The following is a 21,768-nucleotide window of genomic DNA, read 5'->3' as shown; positions in this document are numbered from 1 at the left end:
GCGCTTTACTCTCTTTTTCTCTCTCTCTCTCTCTCTCTCTCTCTCTCTCTCTCTCTCTCTCTCTCTCTCTCTCTCTCTCTCTCTCTCTCTCTCTCTCTCTCTCTCTCTCTCTCTGTCTCTCTCCCCACCCACATTATATCCCCCTCCTGCTCTATTTCTTACATGCCCTTCTTTAAATTTATGCATCCCCTTAGCTTGTCAAAAAAAGTTCCACCACTGACACGCCTGTGAGTTCTTGCTTCCTCTCTGGGTGTCTGTTAATCTTTTTCAAAACCATCCTAAAGCATGTTCATTTAAAGCAAGACATTGGTGAGTTTTATAGATTTTTTTAATCTACTGACCATAATTAAAATTTCCCGTTTTCTATCTGACATTTATTGTCTCATATTTCCACTCTCTCCATGATAATCCTTCCGCTTCACACTCTCCTCCCAATCTCTTTCCACATCTCCTCCTCACTTCCCTACCACCACTGTTTCTCTCCTTCCACGCTGTCTTTATTTTCTCTGTCACACCAACTCTTTGTCCGTGTCCCTGTTTTATTTACTTTCAGAAATGTAGTAAGAATCTGTATTCGGTTCTAAAGAGTGTAGTTAATACTTCCATATCAAGTGGGCTTTTGATTTAAACATTTACATTATCTGTACTAATTTATGGTGCATAGGTAATAGACAAACAGATGGAGTATGTTAACAGCACATTGCACACTGGGATCTTTATTCATCTATGCTCCGCGCCAATACTGTACCATGACTGCCTATTACATGTGAAAATGTGTAAGGTCATATGCAGAAATGTAAAGTCATTGTAAAATGTAGAAAGAGAGAGAAAAGATTGACTATCATATTTTGGGGCGGCAGGTAGCCGAAAGGTTTGTGGATCGAATCCCCGAGTTGACAAGGTAAAAATCTGCCGTTATGCTCCTGAACAAGGCAGTTAACCCACTGTTCCCCGGTAGGCCGTCATTATAAATAATAATTTGTTCTTAAACTGACTTGCCCAGTTAAATAAAGGTTAAATAAAATGTATATATATATATATATATATATTTTGCATAGTCTAATTGGTAATCTAGTTGAGATTAGCTGTGCTTTGTTAATAACTTTCATCTGATGAGCAGAATGTCACATTTGTGCATCATATGAAACAACAAGTCCACATACATGAATCCCATTGCATTCATGTATGAACTAGAAAAATTTATTAGTCTTGTTTATTATATTCATTTAGTGTTCAATGTGTCAGTTATCCACACAGGCCAGGGAGAGGGAACAGGTACACTTATTGCAAAACTTACGTTTTTAAATAACTTGTTGACATCCATATCTATGTATATAATAGTTGAAACAACAACAAAAAAAATAAACTTTTATTTATTGAGACCAGGGTCTCATTTACAATACAACAAATTCAAAATGATCAATAAAAATAAAAAACTACAAATTACAGAATCAACACTACAACTTCAAACATCACAAATACAATTACTTACATTGAATCCAAACAGTTGCAAATTCACATTAAATTCATACAACATTAAAGTCCTAAACTGCCATAGAGGCACCAGAGTCTAGATGTTGGGAGTTTTGCAGGCTATTCCAAAAATGGGGGGGGGGGCACTAAAACTGAAGGCGGATTTACTTAGATCGGTATGTACTAGTGGAACCTTGAGAGGTCACCATCCCTGTGAACGGGTTTGGTGTCTCATATTTTTACATTTTAACAGTGAAGTGAGGTAGGTTAGAAGCTTGGGTAGTAGAGCCTTGTAAATTAAAAGGGAGTAATTAAATGATCTACAGGACTTTAATGAGGACCAGACAACCTTTTGATACAGGATACAGTGATGCATATTAAAACTGTCACCTGTAATAAAGCGAAGGACGCTATGGTAGATGGAAATATGTGGGGCGGAAATGTAGATTCTCTGTAAAAAAAAGTGAGCAAGACAGAGAGAGAGAGAGAGACAGAGAGAGAGAGAGAGAGAGAGAGAGAGAGTACGCTGGCTTCCTGTTAGTGAGTCACTCAGGCAGAATCATGGCTTCACAGACACTTCCTGTGTCTGAATGTGTGGGATGCTGCATATATAGTGACAGTAAGTGTGTACAGCACAATACAACAATGACGTGGCACGTCAACTACCATGAAATGACACCTGTCAGAACCATTCATAAACAGTCACCATGACACCTGGATATACACCTTGGTGGTGTCGTAACACATTTATTGTATTATTATTCATAGGCAGGTTTCAGGCTGCATTCAAAACAAGCCTCAATTTATCCTTTAAAAAAAGTGTGGGAAAATCTACGTTTCTGCCACATATATTTCTTTAAGGTGTAACTTTCTGCATTAAAGATTTTGCTGCATGGATATTGACATGTTTTGGGCAGTAGGTAACTAATGGTCCATATACTTTATTTACAGATCCAGTAATACGTCTATGTATGGATCAGCTCCAGTTGGAAAAAAAGAGCACCCTCATTTTCCAGAAAATCAGATCTCCTTCACAGCAGAGTTTGGCCTTGGATTCCTTCAACTTTTCGGAGAACTATTTGATGAGGTACGTTGCGAAATCAAATCTATCTGAACCCGTTCACCCCAATAAGGGTGGATTTATGGTTTTGAAATTCTGAGAGGATTTACTTTGTTCTAATAACAGGCCAAGCATGACTGGACTTGAACAGCTTTAGATTAAGAGACTTGTATTTTGTGACCGTCAAGGTGGGGTCAATTCCATTTAAATTCGGTTTGACAATTGAAATATAATTGTTACAGTGCAGATCAGGCCAAACAAACACTTCAGGATCCGAATCATACAGACAGTGTAAAACCCCTTAGATCCAGATTAATTTGGCGTTCAGATCCCAACCAAATGTCCCTTTCAAATGTCAGTCTAAACAGTCATTCCAATTTTACTCTTCACTTCTAGGCATGGACAACGTATATGACGAAACCACATCCACCAAAAACGTATTGATCGCCTTCTTCATCCTGGTCTTCCTTGTTTGCCTCCTGGTCTCCCTGTACATGTGGCTGAACCGCAAGACTAATGGCCAGTACACAGTCCGCCAACTGATCTATGGGCAGGATGGGGCCAGGGACCGGATCATGAGTGGGGTCAGAGTCCTGGAAGTGCGGCTTGGGCGCCGGCTGTGGCCTCTCGGCACGGATGAGGAGGCCATAAGAGAGGAGGAACACAAAAATGAAGCGAGGGATGTGGAGAGAGGGAGCGAGGGAAGGGAAAGTGAGGGGGAGGAGGAAGGCGATGAGAGGGAAGACGCAGGGGATGACTCGTCGGATGACTACTCCAGCATGGGCGGCTATGACCTGAGGGAGAGAGCAAAGCTCACGGATGAGAAGGAAGAGATAAGAGCGCATGAGAAGAGAGAGGAGAATATGAAGGAAAAGTGGGAAAGCAAAGAGGATGGAGAGTGTGATGAGGGAGCAGTGGGAGGAGAAAAAAGTGGAGGAGGAGGTTTGCTGATAGACCTGCATCAGTTCTCTGGTAGTGCCATCTGGTCTGAAGAGAGGAGTGAGGGAGGCAGAGACAAGGATGATGTGACTGCATTGTGAGGGAAGGATCAGTGAGGGAAAATAGTTCCATATTTCATTTTTGTACAGCAATAGTGCTTGACAGTAGGTTTTGTCATCATTATCATCATAATTGTAAATTGTAAACCTTACAAACCAGTGTTACAACCAGGTTACAACAATCAGAGCAAAGAGCAACAGAGACAAAAGTGTGTGAAAGAATAAATCAAAGTGAATAAAGGGACTGACAAGAGCAACAATTGCAGAATGAATACATTAAACAATATGAATGTTTTTGATATATTAAAAAGCTTTTTTAAAGGTTTCATATGATAAAGCTCAGGTTTTGGGTGGCACTGTTTTCTGCATTAGTCTTATTGTTATTGGGTTATTTGTGGCGCAGGGGTCTAAAGCACTGCATATCAGCGCTAGAGGCCTCATTACAGACACCCTGGTTCGATTTCAGGCTGTAACACAACTAGCTGTGATTGGAAATCCCATATGGTGGCGTCATCCGGGGTTGGCCGTGTAGGTCGTCATTGTAAATAATAATTGTGTTCTTATCTGATTTGCCTAGGTTAAAGGTTAAATAAAAAAATAAAAAAATGTATTGTGTGTTTTGTATATTTTAGGAATAGCTGTTTGTATTGAAATAAAGGGCCTAATTCGAATTATTACTTGAGTTTTTTTAATCACATACAATAATTCGTGTATAATACGTTCACATTTTTAAATCATAAATATAATTTCATACAACCTAATCTACCTAAGATTTACCTGTTGTGATTTTTATATTCTATTTTGAATATCTTTTTACAGGAAATGGGGATGTAGCTCAGTGGTAGAGCGCATGCTTCGCATGTATGAGGCCCCGGGTTCAATCCCCGGCATCTCCACTGTTTTCTTTTACTGAAAAGGTAACCTTACACAATTAATTATTGATTACAACACCAAGTGATAATTCGGAGCTGAAGCCATTCTACCACATTAAAACATGTAATAATGTAATTTATTTACGACGTTTTAATTGGATCTACTGCTGCTTGAAAAATGTGCCTCCTTGTCCGCTCAGTCATGGGCGGAGTATTGGGCTTTGTTTCTGGAATTTGATTGGCTACATTACCTCTTGCTGATAGATAGGGCTGGTTGAAATGCTTGTCCACGCACTCATGGCAACATTTTGTAAAAAATATATTTTTGACCGGGGATGGCCCACGGAATTATTTCTAGCTGTTCCTCGCGTTTAAATGCAGCCCACTCATAAAACCAAGACACATCATGGACCAATTGCACGACATGGCTATGCAGGCTTTCGTGGCGATTCAAACAAATAGCCTAAACACATTTTCTCGCAACAGCCTTGGATTTGCACTACTATAGGCAATACTTTCTAACATAACGAGATGGATAGTAGCTAAACCAAGAATACCCTAGCCTACACTGGATTGGCTTTGATTGGAGGTAACGTTAGCCTACGGAAGGCGAACTAAAAGTATCCGGCGTTGGTAAATATGTCTATATTGATTTACTTTAGGCTATATCCTACCTACAAATAAACCAATATTCCTAAAATGTGAAGGATATACAGTGGAATAAAGCCGTGGAACTCTCGACAGTTCATGGGTTTTTGGTCTTTACAGTGACCAGTGGAAGCTCACTGCGTATCTGTTACATTGTATTAAAATAATAGCATGAGAAATTCATATAAGCTAGCTACAGTGTCGCAAAATGAAACCACTTGTTACACTAAATCACTTTGTCGATGTATGATGTAGCCTATCCATCCCATCACTTCAGCACACCACCACAGCATCTTCACACACCAAAACTGATTGTGCCATAGAAATGATTTACACGCCATTTTTCTGAATACAGGCTAAAATGCAACGAACCTGTTTGTTCCCCCCTGCCTATGAACAACGATTTTAATGATTTATTGATTCGCTTGAACAAAAAAACGAAATATTGTTGCACCTGTACAGAATATCAACATGGAAGGTAGGCGCCACTTACAGGTTGACAGAGCAACGCTGATATTATAGGCTAAATATATCTCGAAAGCCTATCCTAGCTTGCAAATGGCTCAAGATGGATGCAGCTGCGCACGGATATGTACGTAGAATGAGACATAGTCAAAAGAAAACCACCTAAAAATGCATTTGTGCTATTCTATTTTGCAGGCGTAGGATGTTACTAGCGTCGGCCGTGGTGGTATGGGAATGGCTGAACGAGCACGGGCGCTGGCGGCCTTACAGCCCGGCCGTCTCTCACCACATCGAGGCAGTCATCCGCAACGACCCACGGGGTGGTAGTGTTGTCTTAGGCCAGGTGGACTCTCGCCTCTCGCCCTACATCATCGACTTGCATTCCATGCACCAGTTCCGACAAGATACAGGTATGACTAATGTGATTGACGACCATGACAAATGTGTATTGAGGGAATGTGAATATAGGCGCTCCGCTATTACAGTGTTATTACCGCAGTGAAACCGATAATGTAGCATAGGCCTACAACATATCAGTACAATAGCCTGCACTATCCAGTTACCCCATAGAACCAAAATAATATGGTTTAATAACAGCCTTTATGTTCTTGTTTGATAGGCTACCGCATCTTATGCAAACTAGCCTATGTGTGCATGTATAGTTGTGTGTGTGTGTGTGTGTGTATAGTTCACATATATTTTTCAAGGCCTTGTTTATTAACTGCCTCCACTTATTTTATGTTTTTCTCATGATCATGTGTTTTGCATTTCACTAAACATTCTTTCACAAGAGTCTTTCAGCATCATCATTGTTATAATTTTTCGATGTTGGATCTGCATAGCATGGGTAGGGGCAGAATAGTATCCTAGATAGATAGATGGATGGCACCTTTTTTTCTGTCTGTCTATCTAGAACCTAAAAGTACCAAGAATTTCTTTTTTTGTCAAGTTCTTTAAATGAGCTTAGTATGTTCCAAAGCCAAGCAACTATCCTACACCATTCCAGGAAAGTTGTATGCAAAATAACCATCGGACAACCACGCTCTCACCAAACACTAAGAAACATATGGTTCTCAGAACGTTATGTGCTAGCTGGGCAGTGACACACTGTACACTCACAGCCCTTGAGGTAGTGAGCACAGAAGACGAACCACCTTCCAGTCTTACTGTATGTACTGTAGACTACAGATGCAGTATGTATCAAGTGTATCAGTACAAGAGTGCTGATTTAGGATCAGTTCTTTTAGATCACAATCAAAAAAGATTGCATGGACAGAGGGGACCTGATCCTAGATCAGCACTCATACTCTGAGACGCTTGATACATATGGCCCCTGATAAGTGACAACTGTTTGAGCACACTTAAGTGCAGTTTTCCTTGCCCAATTTAGTTGCTTTACACATATTTCCATAGATGTATTTTTAGATACCAGCATGTGTAGTGCATGATGTCATGGCACACTCTTAGAAAAAAGGGTTCCAAAAGAGTTCTTCGGCTGGCCCCATAGGAGAACCCTTTTTGGTTCCAGGTAGAACCATTTTTGGTTCCATGTGAAACCCTTTCCACAGAGGGTTCTACATTTTCCGGTCAGGAAACGTATGGCTTTGTTCCCACAACCAATGTGAAACCAAAAATATATGTGCTCCCAACTTCCAAGCAACCAAATGTGCTAGCTGGGTGGTTGTTGTGTGTGAGTGGACATCTACAGTATATGTAGGGCACAGTTATGGATGAGCTGTTCTCATTATGAGTTATTATGCAAAACATGATCATGAATAAAGATGAGAATGTTGAGGGAAAATTGGCATCGATTTTTAGCTTGTTCCCCTTTTGATCTCAAGAACATTGTTCTTAAAATCAAAAGTGTGTATCCTACACACTACTTTCATGACACATACCCAAACCATGTGTACAAATGCCTCCAATCCTGGATTGGGTTCACATTCACAGTGCAACTGCAAGTCTCACATTCATTCTCGTGAGCAGCAAATATCCAAAGTAAAACTACTGTATTTACTCTCACCTATGACTGGCTATCTGAACTTCACCCCAAAACTCTTAAAAAGGCTATTAATGCTATGGCTGATTGTATCCAGCCCTCCAGACTGAGAGACGTCTTCACACAATGAAGTGAGGAAAGTGGGCGACAACACAAAGGGAAGAATTGTCAGACGTCTAACTTTGACTCTGCCGCCCTTCTCAACACTTTGGCTGACAAACACTTTTGTGCGGTTTGCCTGCTTCCCAGACGGGGATAGCTGTGGGGAGAGAGGGGGGTAGGGTTCCCCTGTCCCAAAACCAGAGGGAGGTGAAAGGAGGAGGGGGATGAGATGAATTGCAGAAGTCTGAGGTCATTGAGAGAAAAGGGGGTAGTTGGGTTGAGTTCAGATACGATGGAAAAATGACTCTGTTGCATTGTTATACGTCTATTACATAATTCAATAAGTATGTTCATGTATTCTTTACATTCAAACCCTATTGTTTTGAACAGAAAACTGTGTTTATAGATACATTTATATTGGTTTATGTCTTTTTATTTGAAGATGTAGCTTTCTATTGCAGCTTGGCATCTCAAGCACTCCGGATTTATTCTCTCAAAATGTGTTCTTCATTAAAAAAAGCAACCGTCATTCATTGTCTGCCAGTCATGCTCACTTTAATAAGACTTTTTGGGAGTATAAATGAGTTAAACCCAGGATTCGAAATTCTTTGAATCCCAGGTAATAGGACGACATTTGATATGGACTGAACGTTTTTTTTGAACATTCGTGGAGTTAAGTCTCTGGACTGGGAAAGCAAACATGACCAGCTCTGAGCCCAACCAAGGCCAGCAACCAATCACAATCCAGAACATGGTTTGCTGTTACCAGGGGCAGCCTGTTTGCCCAAATTCTTAGTGAACACACCGATTTTATCAAATTTGGTGGTGGTGTAATTTGCTTGTCTACAACAATTATTACAGCAGGGCCTACAGAACATTTAGCTCATCTGCACTCATAGAACAAAGGGTTCCAAAAGGGTTCTGCGGCTGGCTCCATAAGAGAACCCTTTTTGGTTCCAGGTAAAAATAACCCTTTTAAAAAATAACCCTTCTAGATAGACCAACAAAAAAGGTGCTGTCAACCAACTAATTAAAAAAACATAAAAGCATGAATAAAAAGTTATTTCACTTGAACAGGTCATATCAATAGTAATTTGTGTCAATGTATGTCTATTACTACACTGTGCTACAAATGTCATCGGTATTGTGAACAAATGTCATAGGTGTTGTGTTATGACTGAATGTGGTTAGTTGAAAGGTCTTCTGGAACAGGTCCTTCTTGTGTTCCCCTCTCTGTAGTTCTGTGGCGTGACCCTCGTCTCTCTACCGTTACCCCAGGTACCCTCCGACCGGTGCGCCGCAGCTTCTACGACCCCACGTCGGCGCCGGGCCAGGGCTGGCTGTGGGAGTGGGAGAACGACACAGGCTCGTGGACAGCCTACGACACAGAGGTGGGCATTGCCATCCAGGCAGCACGCGACCGTCAGCAGCCCTGGCTAGACCTGGCGGCACTGGGCTTCTGCTACCTCATCGACTTTCAGAGCATGACCCAGATCAACGGGCAGACGCAGCGCTGCCGCCGCATCCAACGCCGCTCCGACCTGGCTTACCCTCTGGTGTCTGGGCCCCTTCCCAAGACACACCACGCCTGGGGACCAAGCCCTGGAGGACTGCCTGGGGTGGGGGTTTCCGGAGTGGGCATGGGGAACGGGAACGGTAGCGCCTACCCCAGCGGCGCCCTGCCGGCCTCTGCCATCACATCGCTGGGCCAGCCCTGCGCCTGTCAGCAATGCATGCTGGTCCTGAGCGTCAAGGCAGGCGCCATGGCGACGGCTCACACCCTGGGCAGGAGGCCGCCTCAGAACAAGCTGCCTAGCCCCAAACTAGGTGGTGGTTACTCGGCCATGGGGGGGTCTTACTCGCTGACTCTCCCCCGCCCCCCCTCCTCCATGTCCAGGTCCTTGTCCCCCCACAGGACGTCCGCGGGCGGGGCTAGCGGTGGTGTAGGGGTCGGCAGCGGCTTCGCCCCCTCGCTCTCCCTCCTGGGTTCGGCCACCGCCGCACTCTCCCTCACCTCTACCCGGCCCCCTCCCCCGCCTCTACCCCCCCTTCCGCCTCCTCCACCGCCTCCACCCTCCTCCATCGCGTCCAGTGCCATTCTTCCTCCCTCCACTTCCTTCTCCATGGCGTCCTCCGGCCCTCCGTCGATGCCGGCGCCGGCCCCTCTTCTCATCTCCACGGCAGCCTCCTCCTGCACCCCCTCACCCTCTGCCCGGGTCCTGGGGCCCGTGTCTTCAACAGCGGCGGCCTGTGCAGCCCCCCTGCCGCCTCGTGCCAGCCTCGCCGGGCTCAGCCGACCCGCCCTGCAGCGCATCGCCATGGCCCAGTCCAGAGCCCTCATCGCCTCCGGGTGAGTCACTGCTCCAGCTGTTATGTCACTACAGTTCACAAAAATTCTCCTCCTGTGTACCTCCTTTATGAAGTATATCTCTACACTTGTCTATCTGATATGATGTGGTATCTAATGCCACAAGCAGCACACTCAATATCACACACGTCTAGTGGTTTTGAAACGTTTTTTGTGCTGCGAGTGACTAGAATTGTCTGTGTCTACTTTGACAGTCCAGTCTCTTGGCGTAACCCAAAACAAGTCCGTCGTGACCCAAACATTGATCTACACAACTTGCAAGATGGACAAGAACATGTTGTTAATACATAGTTATGTCTCCATTTGAACCGATATCAGAACTGGGCTCAATCTGTACTGGATATCGTCCCAAACAGTGCTTAAAGAAAGTATTCTTTCTGAAGACAAGGGAATTTCAGTGTTGAGAGAGACTTAGTGATGTTATGTAGCCTATACAATGGTTAATCCCAATCCGAATACACGATGGACTACGCCCGACATAGACTTGTCTCTCGCAGATAAACGCAACACAAGGTATGAAAATCAAGGATAGACGAGGAATTTAAACATTGTGATCCAAAGCGTTTCCACTGGCGTAGACATGCCTCCATAATCACTGCCCATATCTGACATTAGCACCCCATTAGCATTAATAAACCTTTAATCCCTATGACACATTCTGTTAGCTGGTTCATTTCTATGTGAAATTCCATAACGCATTCATATGAAATAGGCTGCGTTTTCACGAGTGTCACTCAGATTTGATTCACCCAGTTAGAATTTGAGAGCCAGGAGGGTGGATTGGGGGGGGGGGGGGCTTGGGGTAAGCATAGTTTTCTCATTACATGCATAGATTGACCCCCCCCCCATACACACACACCCACACACAACCTCCCCAGTACTCTCATGACATGCTTAGTGCTACTGTTGTAATACTGACATCATCTCTACACACCCAGTTCCCAGGCCTATTCTCATTCCTAGAGGCCCCTCTGCCCTCGCTGGTGTGTATGTGTGCTGTCTCCGTGGTAACCATTGTGGGCACAGCCGAGGCCTGGTTCCCATTTCCAAAACAATGCTGGGGCACGGACAGAGGCAGGGGGCTCTCAGGGCAGGGGGTACGAGGGGAACTCAAAGCTGTAGTGACTGCTGTCCCACTTGTTACCCTGAGAAGGCAAAGCTGCTTCACTATGGCCTATGGGACTGTTTGCTGGGGAGTTGGCCCTGAGAATGAATGTGATGTTGATATATAGAGGTGGGGGATTTGGAGACATGAGACCTGTTAATAGGGGAAGTTTGGTTGAGGAGGGATTGGGAAGGGGGGGAGGGGATGGGGGTAGTTGGAGGCAGACGGCTCCAGTCTTGTAGACACAAGGCTGCGTCTCAGTTTGTGTGCCCAGTGCCCGGGGGACTCGGTTTCAACAACTACCATATTGCTTTCACCAACCCTATACTTCAGAGGGGCCAATGAAAAGGGTCTAGGGTTAGGGTCTTGGGGTGATGCCATACTGAGCCACTACCCAAGCGAGCACTTGTGTAGTTCGGAAAGGATAGGAGAGAGAGAGAGGTTTAAACAATGGGATAATAGCGCCATATCTCCTGTCTAAGGTTTTCAAATCTGTGCATAGGGGGATTGGGTGCAAGAGACTGTGTGGAATGGGGTCCTGGCAAAGGACAACAGCGGTAGAGTTTTGTTTACAGAGAGGTAGCAGTTACTTCGGTAATCCACACACGCATATAGACGAGTTGCCACCTGAGCATATGCTCGCAGAGCGAGTATCAATATTGACACAGTTACTGGCTCTGTGTGAATAATGTGTTATTGTGAGGGAGTGTAGCAATGATCTCCTCTTAACACTAGAGGGCATTGTTCACCGCGTGACCAACTCACTGTGAAGAGCTGAGGACTTGTTGCCTGGCCAAGAGCCACGCCCACGGACGTTAGTTTCCTCTCCGCAATGAATCCGGATCAGAGTACCTCCCCGGTGATTTCTAGATTGGAAATACATTCTAGACCGTCTGATTGGTCCCAGAAACCGATGGGTTGGGCCAGAGCCAGGACACACGTGGGTAAAGCGACGTTTTGAAAGTTCGTCATTGGCTTTGATACTCTGATTGGTTAGAGATGATCCAATTGTTGATGACTTTGCTTTGTACCCCTCATTTTGACGTCACCACAAACGACTTCAGTGATGGCAGTCTGACTGAAGTATGTAGCGAACGTAGAGCAGCGGAAGAATTCAGTTTGAGTCGTTGAGTCGTCAGAACTTGAGCTTTACCAGACAGACAGCTTATTGAAGTCTGGTGTCAGAGGCTGAGAGATGTATTCGTGGGAGGCCAGCTTGTGGAGGGTCAGCTATTTGTGGAAGACTAGCTTGCAGGCCAGGAAGTGGTGATAACTTGCTTATTAATTACTTTTCAATTATCATTTTTGTCAAGTGATACAGTTTTATGAGAGGGCAGCTTTTAGGTCTTTTTTGTGGCTTCCAGAAGAATTCACTTGACGAAATTATCTTCAATTGTTTCTCGGTGTCGTTTGCCTCAGAAGTTAAATCAAGTTTTAGTAAGACGCTTTTAAATTATTATATATTTTTTTTAAGTACCCCTTTTCTCCCAATTTTGTGGTATCCAATTGGTAGTTACAGTCTTGTCTCATAGCTGCAACTCCCGTACGGACTCGGGAGAGGCGAAGGTCGAGAGCTGTGCATCCTCTGAAACAAAACCCAACCAAGCCGCACTGCTTCTTGACACAATGCCCACTTAACCCGGAAGCCAGCCTCACCAATGTGTCAGAGGAAACGAAACCGTACACCTGGCGACCGTGTCCGCCACAGGAGTCGCTAGTGGTCGATGGGACATGGTCATCCCTGCCGGGCCAAACCCTCCCCTAACCTTGACGACGCTGGGCAATTGTGCGCCGCTCCATGGGTCTCCCGGTCGCGGCCGGCTGCGACAGAGCCTGGACTCGAACCCAGAATCTCTAGTGGCACAGCTAGCACTGTGATGCAGTGCCTTAGACCACTGTACCACTCGGGAGGCCGAGATGCTTTTTTTCCTAATAGACCACATTCATCACTTAGGGCCGAATCCTAACTTGAGTTGCATGTGCTCAGCTCTAACTCAGTCATGCATTGATGTCAATAGAATATGTACATGAAACCTCAATGGAAGATTTACATGAAAACTAGACTACATGGGATCTTACATTAGGATTTGGGCAAAAATCTGAATATATTCAATATTGCACTTACCTAGACCTTTGTTAACCGAACAAGATCGTTTTAAAGTGCATATTTGGTATTTAGTTGCCTAGTATTAGCTTCCCAGAGGGGAACTAAAAGCCTCATCAGTTGCGTTGAATTAGTATTTTGCCAGTGTATACTCCTCAAAACATATGATTTGAGTATTCATGTTATTGTTTAGAGTTATTTTATGTTTTATACACATTTTATGATTTTATTTATTCATATTATAACGAACGTACCCAGAGTAACAAAATCATTTCTAGTAATGCACAGCAGACAAACAACTTTAGACTGTTCCACTGACCCACACACACTGTAACAGTTACCATGCCAGGTTCACTGACACACAGAGGGGGATAAAAGGGAGGTAGAACAGGCGTGTGAAGGGGGAAAAAACAAACACCTGTGTGACGTCATTTAAAAAAAATCTCTGACGTTGAACATGGACCAAAAGATTCACTTGTAAACCAGCTGTCGCTTTCCTCAAAAATAGAGTTAAGAAACCTCAGTGCCACCATTTTTTTTTTTTTTTGGGGGGGGGGATTCTTATATAATTCAAGTTCAATCTTCAATTGGCTCTGCTACAATGGACTTGAGCCCCCCACCCTCCCAAACCCTTTATAAGCTCATCCAAATATGCAATTTTATTACGTAGGAGAAACATATTGGACCAGTTTTCTGGACAGATTCTCCAATCTCCATTCAAAGTTCTTCCAGGACTAGGCTTAATCTCTGTCCAGGACCACTGGCCCAATATGTTGAATTGATTCATTATGTCAGCCTCACTCAGCGCTTCATAACATAGTTGTAAACTCTCTGTTCGTGTTTATTTGGGAAGTTGTCCTTGGAAGACCTGAAGTGAGTAGGTGGGACGATGACCGATGGTTAACAAGTGAATTTTATTTTCCTGGGCATGGTCGACCACGTCAAGAGATTAACCGATGACGTTACAGGGTCAACCCCCTTCTCCCCCGTCACGTGCGCATCAGTGGTCCAGCCACAGTGGTCCAGCCACAGTGGTCCAGCCACAGTGGTCCAGGCACAGTGGTCCAGGCACAGTGGCCCAGGCATCGGTGGCCCAGGCATCGGTGGCCCAGGCATCGGTGGCCCAGGCATCGGTGGCCCAGGCATCAGTGGCCCAGGCATCAGTGGTCCAGGCATCAGTGGTCCAGGCATCAGTGGTCCAGGCATCAGTGGTCCAGGCATCAGTGGTCCAGGCATCAGTGGTCCAGGCATCAGTGGTCCAGGCACTTTGTATTGCCAGGTATCTGTGAACCAGACAGTTGTTTTAGGATCTGACCCACGACATGTGATTTTGGAGCCTGTAGGTTTTGTATGTTTCCTATGGCTGTGTGTGACTATTCGTGTCCTATACGCCATAGCAGCCTCTTGAATGGATCAGACAGAAAGTCCACTAAAGCTTTTAGATTAACCAGGGATCAAACAAACGTGACCAAACCACATAGTTAACTCCCAAGTCCTCCCCACTTTTTCGCTCTACCTCTCTCCACCACTCTTTTCCCCTCTCCTCCACCCTCCCCCCTTCCGTATCTCACACCTTGCACGTCCGCTCCCTGGCACGAAGCGTGCTCTCCAATGTGTTTATGCCGTCTGCTCCAGTTCACAAGGTGCTTTTCAATCGCCCACATCTTCGTACCTGTGAGAGAACACAGGGCGAGAGCACCCAGACAGTCACTTGTTTACCACACACAAGACCGGTGACCCAATGAACTGCTCTGTATTTCTCTAACTGTAAGCCAAGTTGGGGATGCCACCAACCACATCGTCCGCCGGAACGGGGTTCATTTTGGGGTTTAGCCTTGATTGGTTACTTGGGAAATGGCCTACAGTTGAATTGAGGGTCTGGAAAGTGTACGGTTGAAAGACCACATTGGTCCCACTTTATTTGGATAGTCGCCTACAGGTACTGTTGACATGTAATCGTTGGTTTACTCTCCTCAGCCACTCAGGCTTTCAAATTTGTTGTAATATGTTGCAGCTGACGCACTCGATAAATGAAACCAATCGTGCTTCCTGAACATCTATACTAGATCATCTGTTTTGGCAAGGGGCTTTCCGAATAAAGTGTTACCAAAAATGTTCAAAGAGGGACTGGTGAGGGTGTAACTGATTTGAAATGTGCAGATGAGGAATACCTCTGTTGGGGAATAGACCTTGGAGATCATACTATACACAACAAATGAGCCACAGTTGTTCAGTGCAGTGCTCTGTTGTCTTCAACAATAGAAAGCTGCTAAGAAATATCCAAGTTGGTGATGAGCGAACAGTATTTTTTTCAGTAACTATTTGAAACAATGTGGATGAATCATTGGACTAAATGTAGCCTTTATAACATTCCCATGTTTAGGTTTTATGTGTGCGGGGGGGGGGGTAAACGTCACAAGTAATATTCTCTACCTAAAGTACTTTCGGTTAATCACCCAATACCAATCCACGCCTCTGCTTTATGTCACAGAATATCCCTCAGTGAAAACCCACAGCATTCCCTCACAGCGTGTAAGGCTAGAGGGGGTGACCTCGGCTAATGCCGTTACTCCAGTGTGCGCTGGTGTCTGTCAGCCGTATGGCAGCCGTGCACTGTGACTTGCTAATTGGCAGGTAATCTCAGTGTGGTGACGTCAACGGATGGAAAATCCCTATACTGTAAAAGGCAGAGGAATATGAGACATTCATACACCTACTGACAGAGAGAGGAGAGGGAGACTGGAGCAGGGAGACTGGAGCAGGGAGACTGGAGCAGGGAGACTGGAGCAGGGAGACTGGAGCAGGGAGACTGGAGCAGGGAGACTGGAGCAGGGAGACTGGAGCAGGGAGATGCAGCGTATCTGAGGATATACACACTCGACGAGGATTTATTATTGAGATTTGGAAAGGAGACGGAAGAGAGGATTGAGGAAGATTAAAGTTTGGAGAAGCGATAGTGAAAATCTTCTTTGGGATACGATTTTAATTGGTACCCGAGGGGTTTGCAGATTTCAGCTGGGAAGTAAACCCCACAATCAAAGTCAAGATGACAATAATGAAATTGAACACCTAGTCAGTACGGTTTCTGTTTGGATCATATTGTGAACAATGTGGAGGCTCATGACAAATGCTTACAAGTATTTTTTTCAGTTGTCTGACAGTGGGACAATGTTGGATGTGAATAACTGTAGTATAGAGAAGGCTGTAGGGAATGATGGGTCATTTCAATCCTGGCTGTTGAACTCTGTTTCAATTCATGTCAGTTATATTGGGCATGGCATTTTTCTATAAGAGTGGTATTCCATTCCTGTGTTGATCGGAATTAAGATGAAATTAATCAACTGGCCAACAAACATTCTGAATCTTAACAATCATGATTTTCTGAAAGCAGTGTTGGCTCAGGTGAGGGTTGTTGTTTTCAGTCATGGCTCAGACAACTAGGGGAGTCCTGGGTGGCGTAGCGACGTGTCAACGCGCCAACAACGTGGCTCAGCAAAACCTCTTTGACCTGCTGACATGGTATGACCCTTGACGCAGAAAACACCAGACACCGTGGTCATCGCTCACCTGAAGTTTACCTCTGATTGTTTCAAAATCAAATCACATTTTATTTGTCACATGCGCCGAATACAACGGGTGTAGGTAGACCTTACAGTGAAATCCTTTGTGTCTGCTAGGTGTGTGTGTTCTGAAGTGTGTGTTATGTTTCAGTGTCCCAACAGTTCCTGTGAAGAACCTCAATGGATCTAGCCCTGTCCACCCTGCATTGGCAGGTAAGAACAACCATTAAGTCTTAATATCAAAACAAGAAGCTTGAAGCTGCCTGGGAAGCTATGTTTCCTAGTCGAGCTATTGGGGAACTTTGTACCAGTGTCTAAAGCCCATTTTCAGTCTTCATTTACTAGGTCTATTTTGGTCATTTAGCGGTCAACGTCACTTTATCTAATAATGATAGACAGTGTTACAGAGAATCAGGCTTAATTTGTTAATGGGACCCATAAATAGAGAATGAGTGTAGCTTATGATGGACCAGTGTCTACCTGAGTTAAGCTCAATAGACAGTGATGGAGGAGTCTCATTGCTCCCACTGCTGGTTGTCTCTAGGTATTACAGGGATCCTGATGAGCGCTGCAGGACTTCCTGTCTGTCTGACCCGCCCTCCCAAGCTGGTGCTCCACCCCCCACCCGTTAGCAAGAGTGACATAAAGCCCGTCCCCGGCCTAGGCCACTGCTGCCGCAAGACCACCAAGAAGCAGGCTCGCAAAGGTGGGTGTAGCGCCCATAAACACACACACACCCCCCAACATAGGAAATGTGGGTCACAGTGATTAATTCACTAACAATGTCTCTTTCATCACTTTCCCTCAGGCAAGACCCCTGAGGAAGTAGTGAAGAGGTACCTTCAGAAGGTCCGCAACCCCCCAGAGGAGGACTGCACTATCTGCATGGAGGCCCTGGCTGGGCCCTCGGGATACAAGGGCCCCGGAGTTGGGGGAATCCAGCGGGCAGAGTCGGTTGGTCGCCTGGCTCAGTGTGGGCACCAGTACCACCTGCAGTGCTTGGTGGCCATGTACAACAACGGCAACAAGGACGGCAGCCTACAGTGCCCTACCTGCAAGACCATCTACGGCGTGAAGACGGGCAACCAGCCACCGGGCAAGATGGAGTACCACGTCATCCCCCACTCGCTGCCCGGCCACCCTGACTGCAAGACCATCCGCATCATCTACAACATCCCCCCCGGCATCCAGGTAACAGCCTTACTGCCCATCCACATACTACACACATCTGATGTACTGTAAATACAAGATGATGGGCATTCTCGTTAATTCACTCCTTTGTGCATAGTTAGAATTCACCCATTGACTGTGCATGATTATTCATATTCTAATCCCTTTCACCTTTTCCCAGGGGCCTGAGCACCCGAACCCGGGCAAGCCTTTCACCGCCCGGGGATTCCCCCGACACTGCTACCTCCCTGATAGCGAGAAGGGACGCAAGGTCAACAGCAGCTGACTTCCTGTTCACTATTTTGTACTGGTTTGCTGTAGATGAAATGACTGGGTTGTGTAGCTAACCTTTCCATCCCTTTTTTTCTTTCACTCTTTTTTTCCCCCTAGGTACTGAAGCTGCTGCTGGTGGCATGGGACCGCCGGCTCATCTTCTCAGTGGGCACGTCCAGCACCACGGGCGAGTCGGACACGGTCATCTGGAACGAAGTGCATCACAAGACTGAGTTTGGCTCCAACCTAACAGGCCATGGCTACCCCGACCCAGGCCACCTGGACAACGTTCTGGAGGAGCTTAAGGCCCAGGGGATCACAGAGGAGGAGTGCCTACCCAGAGACTGAGCTAAAGACGGGTCAATGGGGAAACGGCAACACAGAGACTTGTTCTGACTCTGGAGACTTGAGACGGAGCTTAAACAATGAACATACAGACTCAGAGCGACACAATGGAACAGAGATGAGAAGAAATAGACAAATGAATATGTATAAAAAAAAGAGGGAGAAATACAGAAATTAACACAGATAGCGCAACTGTGACAGCAACAGAAACCGAATGCCTGAAAGACTGCATACGAGAAGAAATGACTGAACCGGTGAAAAGATGAGCCAAGAAAAAGAACCAACGGAAAATTAAACAAATAGAGAAACAGACAAATCGACTGTCTGACTGTAGTTTCTAGCGACACTGACTGAGGTACAACATCAAACACCCTCTGAACAGGTGGGCTGTGGCTCGGCTGCATGGGTCGGGTGTATGATGGAATGTTTTAGTTTATTTCTGCTACATTAATGGTGGCGTCACAAAATGTCATTCAGTGAGACGTTTGAGGCAACAGTGCACATACAATTCAGTGTTGGACAGAAGCTGTTGTTTACACTGTGAGAGTTCGACAAGAATGTACGGAATCTGTATTGGTCCAATTGAATTCAATGGTGAACCAAGTTACCAGAGCTGCTGTAAGTGGTAGGATGAGCGCTAAAAAAGGGTATTAGTGGGGATATGATAGATGGGCTAATGAATGGTAGAGGGCAAAAAGTATTAGACCACTGGCAGCAGAGTAACACATCTGTCATTACAGAAAACGTTACCGAGAACATTCAAAATATTTCATGTTTATGACTGGATGTGTGAGCATGAATGTGTAATGCCCTCTAGTGGTACTTATTGAAAAATACATTCCCTTTGCCTCTAGGTTTTCTTCTGTATTTTATTAATTGCTGTATCATTTTAAAAATGCATTGTACATTTTAAATAGTAGGTATATATTGGCTCGGTTGAGTTTATCATTTTTACATTCCACTTTGTTTTTACCTTGTTAACGTTGTCTGTTTGATTGCTATAGCATTATTTTCTATATGTGACATTGTAAAGAAATGAGTCAAGCTTGAGTCTTCCTCGAGAGGGCTCCTAAATATTACAAGCCTCTGTGGGTGTGTGTTAATATCTGAGTTTTTACCTCGGACGATTTAAGACTCATCCGTTGCCAGTCACTTTCAGTATTAATGATTTGGGAACCCTCTCGATGGGGTGGGTGAGCCTAAAAGCACAAAATGAGAGTCCTCTTCGAACCATGTGTGCATCTCAATAGTCTTACATAGCTTCCTCTCCGATTCTTTCACATCAATGCAGATGAATGAACAGGGATGGGGGGGTGGGAAGGCCACTAGACTATTGAGATGCACCCCCAGAAGGAATTAAATCAGATATAAAGCTATGATTGGACCTGCCACCAGAGGTCAGATTTGCACTGCACAGAGCATCATCTTTCTTTATTCCTTCAGTCAAAAGGAAACATGGAAAGTTAGGCATGACCTTAAGAAGTTATATCTAACAGTTAAAACTACTTTGGGTTTAATTTTCTTTCTTTTAGACACCAGCTTCATTCGTCTCTGAGAAAAGCGAACCTTCTGTTGTTTTTGCTGTAAGGAGGTACAAAGATTTGCTCTGTCGTCGATCTAACCTGTGGTCAAACGGTCCAGTCGGTTTGTGTTAGGTCCATGACGGACCTGCTTATAAAGCGGGACTATTGACAATATGTTTGAGTGTGTGTGTTAACATGCAAATGGTAGGTCAACATTTATAGTTTATGTTTTTTCTGTATGTGTGTGTGTGTTTATGTATTCAACTTTACATTAAACATTTTTTAAAGGTACGGTTATAACGTAACTCTATACTTAATTAATTTTATTTATTGTGCTCTATTTTTGTATAATTTTTATCTAATTGTTTTTTTTGTAAGTGGCATATCTAAATCACATTTTTTTTACTTTGTATTGTTTAGCCACATTTTACAGCTGTATGACTACATGAAGTCTACATATCCATCACATGACTGCTGTATTGTACTTTGTGGGTTAGGGTACTGCATTTGGCACATGTCATGTGACCCTGTATCCCCCCCTCCCCAATGATGCCAGCAGCTGGTTTGGATGTGTTATGCAGGACTTTATGTAGTCATGTTTTATGTCTATTCAGTTCTTGCACTGCTCAGTTTGGTAAATGTAATTTCCTTTCCCAGGCACAGTTTGACTACATGTCCGTCAATGGGAATAAAACAACGGCTCAAGGCTCATGACCACTTTGTAAAATAAAAACTGTTAATAAAACCTTTGTAAAAGTTGTAATGGCGAGAACGAATGACGTTGAGAACTATGATGGCAGAGAAAGTAGTAACGTATAGAACTACAAAAGACTTGCATTTAAAGTAACAGTGGGACAATTAAAATAACAGTATTATGATTACAGTGTTGGTGTCTTTTCGTGTGGGTGTATGTATGTATGTATGTACCTATTATGCAGGGATTGACATTAAGGGTTTCCATATTGGCCGGGGCAAGTATACTGAACAGTCGGGCAAGGTGGGCAGTTTTCCCTACTCAAACTGCAAGAATTCCAGTAGCCTAACCCTAAACTTTACATTTTAGTAATTTAGCAGACGCTCTTATCCAGAGCGACTTACAGTAGTGAATGCATACATTTCATTCTTTTTTTTTCGTACTGGTCCCCCGTGGGAATTGAACCCACAACCCTGGCATTGCAAACACCATGCTCTACCAGCTGAGCCACACGGGACTTTCTGGCTCCTCCCCATCGTTAAAGTGAAATACGGCCAATTTATGGCATTTCTACATGTAAGTATATATGGGCAAGTGACCATAAATGTACTCCTGATTTGCCCGATGGGCAAGTGCCTTTCGGAAATACAGTAATTCTAAGGTTTGTCCCCAGATCATTCATTCTATTGACATGACATGGTCAGTCTAACCATGCGAAACTACGAGGAACAGTTTATCTCTAGATTAGTCTGAGCTCTGGATTAGTAGTCTGGATTATGTCCACTTTAACAAATGAGAAAAGGTAGTAAGATAACTATTTAAGAATAGCCTATAAGATTAAACAATGACTTTAATTTCTGCTCTTCTTTTAGTAACTAGGCTAATGTGTAGCACAGTAGCCAACACACTAACTGGCATCGGGCAGTCTCTAGACTACCAGACAGTTTCTATATCACTGTGTGTGGTTATGAGAGGGCTTTTGTGCCTCAAAGTGCCAGTTCTGGTCAAT

General features: G+C 44.4%; 1 protein-coding gene and 1 non-coding gene across 5 annotated transcripts; both read left to right on the top strand.

The window, feature by feature from the left end:
* The first annotated feature begins 167 nt into the window (after nt 1–167).
* Nucleotides 168–20,943, top strand: LOC115194198 (E3 ubiquitin-protein ligase DTX1). Of its 4 annotated transcripts, none has more exons than XM_029753668.1 (10): nt 168–309; nt 2,425–2,560; nt 2,930–5,036; nt 5,712–5,926; nt 8,857–9,967; nt 16,906–16,967; nt 17,299–17,460; nt 17,563–17,945; nt 18,106–18,195; nt 18,315–20,943. In XM_029753668.1, exons 4-10 carry the CDS (start codon nt 5,719–5,721, stop codon nt 18,543–18,545), a joined length of 2,247 nt encoding a protein of 748 aa, XP_029609528.1. In that variant the 5' UTR covers nt 168–309; nt 2,425–2,560; nt 2,930–5,036; nt 5,712–5,718; the 3' UTR covers nt 18,546–20,943. The 4 variants fall into 4 exon arrangements, with proteins under 4 accessions (XP_029609528.1, XP_029609529.1, XP_029609527.1 ...); XM_029753669.1 differs by having other exon boundaries at nt 170–309; nt 2,930–4,448; XM_029753667.1 differs by lacking the exons at nt 168–309; nt 2,425–2,560; nt 2,930–5,036 and adding an exon at nt 5,219–5,529 and having other exon boundaries at nt 8,896–9,967.
* trnaa-cgc (transfer RNA alanine (anticodon CGC)) lies at nt 4,356–4,427 on the top strand. Its single transcript has one exon. It is a non-coding gene; the product is annotated as a tRNA-Ala (tRNA).
* Nucleotides 20,944–21,768: the final 825 nt, after the last annotated feature.

This window comes from Salmo trutta, chromosome 5 (assembly GCF_901001165.1).
Source record: "Salmo trutta chromosome 5, fSalTru1.1, whole genome shotgun sequence".
NCBI classification, from domain to species: Eukaryota; Metazoa; Chordata; class Actinopteri; order Salmoniformes; family Salmonidae; genus Salmo; species Salmo trutta.
The sequence above is the reverse complement of the archived record's forward strand: the minus strand, read 5'-3'. Positions and strand labels throughout refer to the sequence as shown.